At 34.4% G+C, this 9,555-nt stretch overlaps 1 protein-coding gene across 1 annotated transcript; it reads right to left on the bottom strand.

Moving 5' to 3' along the window:
• Window positions 1–366: 366 nt before the first annotated feature.
• On the bottom strand, window positions 367–3,351 carry LOC107646724 (uncharacterized). Its single transcript, XM_088490570.1, has 3 exons — window positions 2,797–3,351; window positions 2,184–2,351; window positions 367–2,076 (listed from the first exon to the last, which is right to left on the bottom strand). The coding sequence occupies exons 1-3, from the start codon at window positions 3,349–3,351 to the stop codon at window positions 367–369; spliced, it is 2,433 nt and encodes an 810-aa protein (XP_088346696.1).
• Window positions 3,352–9,555: the final 6,204 nt, after the last annotated feature.

Genomic DNA, 9,555 nt, shown 5'->3' with positions numbered 1-9,555 from the left:
CTGGCGTGTTAGACTGACCTTCAGTGTGTTTGCTCTTTTTCATTTAATTCTTTAAAAATAATTAATGGTTTTTTTATATATTTATTATTTAAGACCTCCGATTTGGGAATGTCAATGTTCGTCTATGTCACTGCTAAAACTTCAACTAATATAAAACTTGCTGAAACCTTAATCTTTTTATACATGATTTGTGCTTCCAAGATATCTGTTCCATAATTGAGGAAAATAATTGAAAGACAATGAACATGTAAGGCTAAACAATTGTAGGAGTTGAATCATTTGTTCGTATTAGTTACATAAGGTACCATTATTGACATGATATTGGTTAATTCTTAAGGAAATTTACTTTTCGAGACTTGTGATCATTTACCACGAACAGAGTGTGCTGATCTTACAATAAATTTCTTTCATGTTTGCATGACTTGATGGATTCTCCCAAATTAGTAGTTCTCTTAATTCACTCTCAATCTTCATTATTTCTCTCACCAAGTTACTAGTGCAGAATCCTAAGCAACTGTAATGAAAAAGCATTTGGCATTTAACCATCTCTTCATTTGTGTTGGCGTGAGTTTTGGTAGCTATGTCCTCCAGGTGTTTGAGGAAAGTGCCCGTGATGCTATGCACTTCCTCATCCCCAGACATGGTCCTAAATGTATCTGCATTGGGATATCCTCCTGATTCAATGTCGCAAGGAACGTTTCTTTTCGTCCATTCCTTTTCTAGTTCTGTGAGAGACTTGATTTTGGTTATCTCTTCAAAGAATTTCAGTGTAGGACAGACATTGTTCTTAATAATTTCTATATTCTCATGCATTTGATCTTGGAGATTCACCCATGATCCTCCTTCCTGTTGTGACAACTGTGAGATATTTTCCATTGAGTATGCCACAAATAGAAAGAGGTCTGCCATCCTTGACAGCGATTGGATCATCTTTCGGTAGCAGGCACCATGAAATGGAACGAACCAGAAGTTTGGTTCTAACTCAGCTTCTACTATGAATGCTTCCATTTGAGACACCAGACATCTCATATTTTTCTGTGCTGCTCTCAGTACTTGAGAACTTGAAGACAATTTGTCGTTTTCTCTAGGGACAATAATAGCGATCTTGCCAATGCAATCTTGAAGTGCTCTCAAGGTTCGAGAAAATTCAGTTCTTGCAAGAGTTGCTGCTCTTGAAGGACTCATTAGTATCTCTACAATGACAAAGCAAATGAGTCCAATTGTGACCTCAGCTATTCTGGCAATTGCAAACTGTTTTGGAGGGCCATAGTGCTCCCTACCAAGGATAGGTAAGGCCCCTATAACGGCTGAAATTGCGCCAGCTTGCCCATACATTCTACTATGCCTTAGAAATGTATAAAAAACCACCCATGGCAAAAGAGGCAAGAGCCTTAAATCCACATATTTTTGGAAAATGAAGCAACATAGAACCCCATAGATTGAACCCATTGCAGTTCCCTGCATACGTGCATTTGCAGCCCAGAATGTTGGTTGACGTCTAGGATCAAAACTGATGGCGACCGCAAGCCCTGACCAATATGCACTTTCCTTGCTGTATGTCAACCCAAATAGCATAGCAAGGCCTAATGTAAGCGAGCACTTGAATGCAAAAACCAAGCTGTCCATGCTGGGGATTGACTTCATAGAAACCTCTCTTATCTTTCTGAAAATCCCTTTGAAATCATCATCTTTCGGAGGGCTTTCCGCCACATGGTTAGTTTTCTTTGCTACAGGGGAGTTCTCGAAGAGAAGTTGCAAACAGTACAAGAAGAATGAGGTTGGCAGATCCTTATAGGTTTTGGAAATGCTTTTAATCAAAATTTCCTTCTTGCTTTCAGAGGTGGTGTTTGTATCAAGAGGTGCAAATAACTTATCTGGCTGATCTAATTCTTGGCTGAATCTTCCTCTGCAATTGAGCAAGGTACCCCTGAGCTCTTCATCGATGATACTGATGGGAAAAGAAGTGCAGCTTGATAAAGCAATGTCCATCCCTCTGATTGGTACCTCCAAGTCTTGCAGTCTTTCCTTTGGATCAATGCAATGGGGATTGTGAGGCCTTTCCCAATGTATTCCATTCTGTTTTGTGAAAAGGATAATATTAATATATTTAACTCATTGCAATTATTGCGAAACTAATTGCTCATATATGAAGGTTGTGCGTTGAATATCATGCTATAACTTACCAGGTTGCTTTTTATTCTCTGGAAAAGTTTGGGTCCTACTAGGGAGAGGGACTTGGCTTGATTGAAGAAAGTAACAGCAGTTGAGTGGTCTGAGGCAGAGATGGTTTCTATGTTGCAATTTAGCCTCTCAGAAGTATTCTCAATGTATAATTGGTAGAATTTCCTCGCCTGAAAGGTATGAATTACACAAAGGAAGCCATTAATTATTAAAATTTGCATTTTATAAATAAAATAACTAAACATTCTACACTTTCCTTAGCTTTATGCACTTTTTGGTATGTTAATAAGCTTTATCTTCTAAATCATCTCCTTTTCCTTTTGTCTCCTATCTTACAGTGTTCTTCTTTTGTTTCTGTTTTGTTCCTTCATGCTCTATGTTAAATGCTGAGATTTTTTATTTTTATTTTATTTTTTATTTTTTGTATAAGTAGAGTGAATAAGGGAAATAGAAAGTCAAAAACTGAAATGAAATATTCCAGGGACTAATCAGTAATTACCATTCATTTGGTGACACAAAACTTTCAAAAATCTATTTGCAATATTAAAAAAAAAAAAAAAATCAACAGTAATGGGGTCCAAACAGATTATTAATATTTAAACTAAACAAAGTTACCTCAAAATATGCAAGGTGAGGGTATGGCAACAACATGGCCAAAACTGAAGCCACAGCTCCAAGAGCAGTAGAGGTTGCCACATGAACTGGGAACACTGTCACTGCTTCTTTCTTACCATCTATCACTGCACTCACATAAACAATCACTAGCTGCCCAAACGCAATCCGCTTAGTCCTAAGTTCCACTGATTCCGGCAGCGCCACGAAAAAGGAGCCAGCCGCAACTGCCATCGCGGCCACACGGTTGTTGAAGTTGCCATGTCCTATCACAAGGAGGCTAAGAAGTGAAATGATCATAGCCTGCATGGTGGCACATAGGACATGCCAGCAACCTCTTAGTGTTTCACCGAGTGTGGCATCTGAGACTATTAGAACAGTGGTGACATAAGAATAAGTCGAAAACTCAAAGTAGGGCCGGAGAGGTTTGGGGCCATAGATTGAGGTGCAACCAACTATGGTGCACGCTATGGCGGCCCTTAAAGCAGAGCCTAAACGACTTCGCCACATCTCTGTTTTTGTGCTAGTAATTGTAGTTATTATAGTTTTATTTGACATCATGCGTGATATACATTGGAGCACAAGAAATTAGCGAGGGATGTGAATTATAAGTTGGTAGTGTGAAATATGTATTGAGAAACTATTTATTTAGGTTCCTTCAAAGATTGTCAAAGTCAAAGATACCAAGACGACCCGATACCCTTACCTGGCAGTTTTTGAACATAAGAAGTTGCTTAGTAGAATAATAAAGTTGGCGAGGGATCCTCGGTAGTACTTTTGCGGTAAGAAAAGGAAAAGTATAATAATAATAATAACAATAACAGAAAAATTACGTGTACAAGCTTTTTACTCAACCAACTTCAACCAAAATAATATAAGAGGCCTGCTACACATATAAGTCTTTTTGGCTTACAAGTCTTACAAGTTAGCACAAGCCCAATAAAAAACACGCATTACACTCCTATATTCAAGAGTAAATAAACGCACGTTATTCAACCATTTCCTGTTTCCAAAGCGCGCTACTCACCATGCATTATAAACGACTCTTCTTCTTCTTCTTCCATGAAAACGAGTTTCTTGCCAAATTTAAAGATAATGGAACTTCAGAAATACACCCAAACGATTACAAAAATACGCTCAAACTATTACAGAAATACACCCAAAGGATTACAGGAATTCACCCAAACGATTATAGAAATACACCTAAAGGATTATAGAAATACACCCAAAGAATTACAAAAATTACACCCAAAGGATTTAAGAAATACACCCAAAATTCGTTGAAGTACACCTTATGCATAATTCAGAACTCTTTCTCCTCCTCATCTTCTGCTGCTTCTTCTTCTTCAAAAGCGATTTCAGAGCTTGATGTCAAAAAACAATGGAAATCGAGAATAACGAAGAAAGAAAACAGAGAGAAAAGCACGTAAATGAAGAAGGAGAAAGAGAAGGCAAGAAACGAAAGAAAAGAAGAAGGTACAGTAAAAACGTGCAGTAACGGTTGAAGAAGGAGAAAGAGAAGGCAAGAAACAAAAGAAAAGAAGAAGAAGAAGAGGAAGAAGAACGTGCAGCAAGAAGAAGAAGAAGGTGCAGTGAAAACATGCCGTAATGGTTGAAAAAGGAAAAAGAGAAGGCAAGAAACGAAAGAAAAGAAGAAGAAGAGGAAGAGGAAGAAGAACGTGCGCAAGAAGAAGAAGAAGGTACACTTATAAAGACTTGTATAAAAAAAACGCTTGTATGTGGAGAATTTCTCTAAAATAAAATAATACATCTTAGAATCATGCACGTATACACATTCGGTGTCTTTTTTTCTTACTTCTTCTTTTATGTCTTTATTTTTTATTCAATTTTTTTTTCTATCTTAAAAAAAACAAAAACAAAAAAATACCTAACCAACAAAAAATAAGAGAATAATAAAAAGAACCTAAATAAGTTCTTATTAAAAAATTGTTACATCAAATTTAGAATATCAACAAATTTCAGTGTCAAAGGTAAAAAAGTTATGTGTTGCACATAAAAAATTTTAGTGATAATTTTATGTATTTTCAAAACAATTCTTTCTCTTACTTATTTTCACTATTTTCACATTTTCATAATTTTTTTTAGTTAACCCTCTTCAAAAAAAAAAAAAAAGAAATAATAAAATAAAAAAATTATGTAACTTTTTTATTTCTTTTCTTCGTTTATCCTTTTTGACAATAAACACAAATATTTAAAAAAATACATAACTTTATAAATATAAATACAAAAAATTTACATATAAAAAAAAAGAAAAAAAAAAAGAATAAGAAGAACAAAAAAAACTGCGACATCAAGCTTAGAATCTTGAGAAATTTCTATCTCAAAGTTAAATAATTTTGGATTCAAAGTTAAGAAATTATTGTGTCATGATTAAGAAATTTCGATGTTATTTTTTACATGAACAAGAAGAAGTGTGATTCACGCATACATGCGTGAACGGTTTTTGTTGAGTTTGGGATAATTTAGTTGGACTTGGTTGACAAAAACGCTCATTCCACATCCAAATATTTTTGTTAATCATGTATAACCAAGTTGACTCAAACTTAACAAAAACCACTCACATAAGGTACGAATGAATCATGCATTTCTTTTTTTTCTTTGTGTATTTTATTCTTCTCATCGTTTTTCTATTGCTGTGTGTTGTTGTTGCGCTTTTTTTTTCCTTCTCATCCTACTTCTGATGTTATTATTGGAGTATTTTTATTTTTATTTTTTTGATTTTTTTTTTATTTTTATTTTTCTTAAGAGGGTGAAAATAAGAAAAATTATGAAAATGTGAAATAAGAAAGAGAAGATGATGACGATCATGAAGAAAAGGAAGATGTGAGTTTTGAATTGTGTAAAATTTATTAAAAAAAATACCAAAACTTTTTAAATTTGATACATAAAATTTCTTAATTTTGACACTAAATTTTTTAAGAGTGATACAAGAAATTTCTTAACTAATTAAAAGTTATTAGAAACAAAAATAGCACCAAAATTTTTCAACGATAACATCGAAATTTCTCTCAATATATCTTCTCTTTTTTCTCCTTCTTTCTCTTTCTCTATCTCAATATATTCTTCTTCTTTTTTATATTTTGTTATTAATACAATTATTTTTTTTGCATCTTCTTATGTTTTATTTCAAAAATAAAAGATTTTATCTAAATAAAAATTTGTCTTAAAATTGAACTGTATATTTTGAAGTCCTAAACACAATAATTGTCTTGCAATGTGGCATGGAGTTCAATTCAAATTCTACATTTATCTTAGTGAAATTTTTGTGTTTTATATAATAAATTTTGATATATTTCTATTTCACTTGTGTTTTATATAAAAAATTTTGGTGTTATTTTTTTTTATTATTTTTTGTATTTTGTTTTTCTATTTTTTTCTTTAATTTTTTTTAATAATTTTTTTAAAAATATACAAATAAATAAGAATAAGAAAAAGTATAAAAAGAAGAAAATGATAATGATAATGATGATGATAAAAGAAGAAAGAGAAACAAAAAAAATTAAATTAAAAAAAGAAAAAAAAAGAAAAAAAAACGAACGAAGAAAAAAAATACATATGTATTATGGCTTGATTGGATTTAGTTGTATAAAAAAATTTAATTATCTAAAATTATTATTAAAACATAAAATTTTTCAGATTTAGTATCTTTAACAAGATGAATAATTCTAAGCTTAAAAGTCATTTTTAATTTATCAAATTAAAATCAATTTGTTAATCATATAAATTATAATTATAAGTTTTTTAATTTAAGAAATAATATATAAACAAAAAATATTAGGTGACTAATATTCTTTTTGTTTTCGTTCGTTTATTTTTTTTTTTACGTGTTTCGGATTGTTACCTTTCACTTTAATACAACGGATTATTTCTTTTTTGAGGAAACAATTACTAGGGTGATTTTTTTATTTTCTTATTTTTATTTTATCCACGCAAATGACTTATGCGGTTATATATGCCAGGAAAACAAACCATAATTATTGTTGTTCTGACTTCTTTTAATTTATCAGTGGATATTGTTCTGCAATTTATAGAGATAAGTCTCAATCTAGCCTCTGAAATTGTACTCGAGCCTCATAATAGTTCCTGAACTTAAAAGTTACATATATTCATTCCTAAAGTTGTACTCCGGGACTCAGACTTGTCCTTCTGGCATATTCTGTCCATCTGGTGCTACCGGAATGTTGAGTTGACATCCTTCGTGACACGTGGACATTACAACGGCTAGCTGATGTGGCAGAGTAAACTGTCACGAATCAATTTGGTCCCTCAATTCAAGTTAAAACCCTAATCCCTAATTTTGAAGCCCACAGTGCTCAATCTCTTCTCTTCTCTTTGGTTCTCTGTTCTTGTCTTCTCCATCTTTGAAACCCGACGGTTATGGCAAGCACGAGCAACGCAGCTGGGAGCTCGAACAACCCACGATCATTTGGAATTATCATGAGGAGAATGAATAGAAACAGAGAATCGCGTTTGCCAGAATGGTGTGGCTACGGGTCGAGACCAGTGATGCGGTGGTCAGGGACGGATTCTAATCTAGGGAGACCGTTCCTGGGTTGCCCAAACCACAATGTAAGTATTATTGTTGTTGATTGCTGTATTTATGGATATAAAATTTGTTGATTCAATTTTTTTGGCTGTGCAGACTGTGGGTAAGAAATGGTGTGGATTGTTTTTGTGGGTTGATAAAGTTTTGGAAGAAGATGTCATAGCATGTGATGATAAAACAAGGCATTCAGTTGATAATGAAGAATGGAAGATGAAGATTACTTGAAAATTTGGTAGATTAGAGGCTGAAATTAGGGTTCTAATAATGGGGGGCATTTTGATGTTTGTGTTCATGCTGCTGATTATAGTTGGTGTTCTTGTATTAAAGTTGGATAGACAATATGGTCAACTGTATCTAGCAAAAAACAAATGACATGCATGTTATATGCATATGTTGTTCATGTACTTGTTCCTGTCCTTTTGTTTGAATGAAATGCAAATTAAAGTGTTTGATTATATGCATACTTCTATTCCTGCACTTCTGTTCAATAAAATAGAAATGGACAGGATTTGAATTACTCTTAATTCTATAACAGAGGACAAAATATAACCAAAAAGCTGACAAAACTCAATTCAAGAAAGTCATAATTTATATTGGTAATGTTTCATCCAAAAAAGGCACTATAGAGCCAAAACACCAAGTATATCAAAGTTGTTAACATATTGACCTCATAAGTTTCAAATACTAAAATCTCCAACACTTGGACAACGTTTAAGAAAGCATATATGGTAAAAAACTTCAGCAAAATAGATACACAAAGACACCATGTGTCCCTAAATATAATCATCTTAATCTTCATTTTTTGTGTTTGGGTGCCTTAAATCCAGGGTTGGGCACAAACTTCATGAAGTTTGCAAGCCTTGTAGCAGTTTCCTGTGTTGCACCTTGCATAGAGTTAGGTGGGGAATTTCTTGCTGGTTGACTGCTTCCTAGTGGGGTAGCAGCAGGTGGGGTGGTTGCTGGTGGATTGCTACTCCCTGAAGCTATTTTTTCATGATGCTTGGAGAACTTTCTTTTTAGAGGGAGCTTTGGTGGCCTAACCGGTGAGGGTAAAACCTATCAGCGAAAACATGTAAGATAGTTAGTAAACTAGGTAAGGATATGAATATAATAAATTCAAAGTCATCTAAGTTTGTGAACTTGTTGAGAGTCATCGGTTGCTGACAAGGGTGGTTCACTTAGGTCAAGATTGATTTCAGTTGGGGCTTGTGGGACAGGGGTAGCAGAGTTGGCTTGACCTTCACCACCATTAGCAGCAGTGGGTTGTGCAGCGGTAGCCTCTGCAGCAGCTCTCTTTGGACAGTTTCTTTTAGTGTGTCCTGCTTCGCCACAATAACGACATCGACCTTTTTTTATAAATTCTTTTCATCTTGGTCTTCTGCTTCTTACTCCCACTTGGCTCCTCATCTGCATCCTTTCTTCTTTTTTTCTTAAGTGGTCCTGGCTTGTTTCTAAATTTTGGTGCTTGTGGTCTGTTATATGGTGACTTTTCCCGTAGTGCTTGACCTGGAATTGGATTGATATGGAAGGCATATGTGTTATTATATGCTTCCATGGTCAGCCACACATGACAAAACTCATCCGGTCTCTTACCAGCCCTTGCCAATGCAGCACATGCATGCACACATGGCATCCCTAAACAGCATTCACACAACAACAAAGATAACTACAGTAAGCCAATAACAAAGGCTAATAATGATAATAAGATTAAAACAAAGAATTTAAAAAATATTACCACTCAATTGCCAGAAACCACATGTGCAGAGCCTCTTTCCCAAGTCCACAACCATGTTGGTTGGCCAGTCATGAACTTTGAACTTCTCATAGTCTGTGTCACTAGACCACATCGGGACCCAATTTTTTTATTCCTTTCGTATCTTTTCTAACCTGCTGCACTGTATAGGAAGTAGAATTCCAGTGTTTGAATTAAGCTTGACCTTGTTCCTAGCTATCGACCTCCTTGCATACATCCTGACTTCTTCCAAGAGTGTGATAATAGGCTTAGCTCTAGTATCTTTGATCCTGGAGTTGAAGACTTCACACGCATTGTTGCAGATGTTGTCTATTTTAAGTGCATTACTGAAGAATGCCCGGCTCCAAGAGTCTCTAGGCCACTTGTTCAAATACTCCCAAGCTTCCTTATTAACCATCTCAATCTTTTTGATGATTTCCAGGAATCCATCTTGGCTAGTACA

Source organism: Arachis ipaensis, chromosome B6, assembly GCF_059453495.1.
Source record: "Arachis ipaensis isolate K30076 ecotype BB chromosome B6, ASM5945349v1, whole genome shotgun sequence".
Lineage (NCBI taxonomy): Eukaryota > Viridiplantae > Streptophyta > Magnoliopsida > Fabales > Fabaceae > Arachis > Arachis ipaensis.
The sequence above is the reverse complement of the archived record's forward strand: the minus strand, read 5'-3'. Positions and strand labels throughout refer to the sequence as shown.

Bases quoted from the DNA above. Each gene is read 5' to 3' on its own strand.
- LOC107646724 (XM_088490570.1), bottom strand. From the start codon at position 3,351: ATGTCAAATAAAACTATAATAACTACAATTACTAGCACAAAAACAGAG. The intron at 2,352-2,796 runs GTAACTTTGTTT...CATACCTTTCAG, and splicing joins CTCACCTTGCATATTTTGAG to GCGAGGAAATTCTACCAATT. The intron at 2,077-2,183 runs GTAAGTTATAGC...TTCACAAAACAG, and splicing joins AGAGAATAAAAAGCAACCTG to AATGGAATACATTGGGAAAG.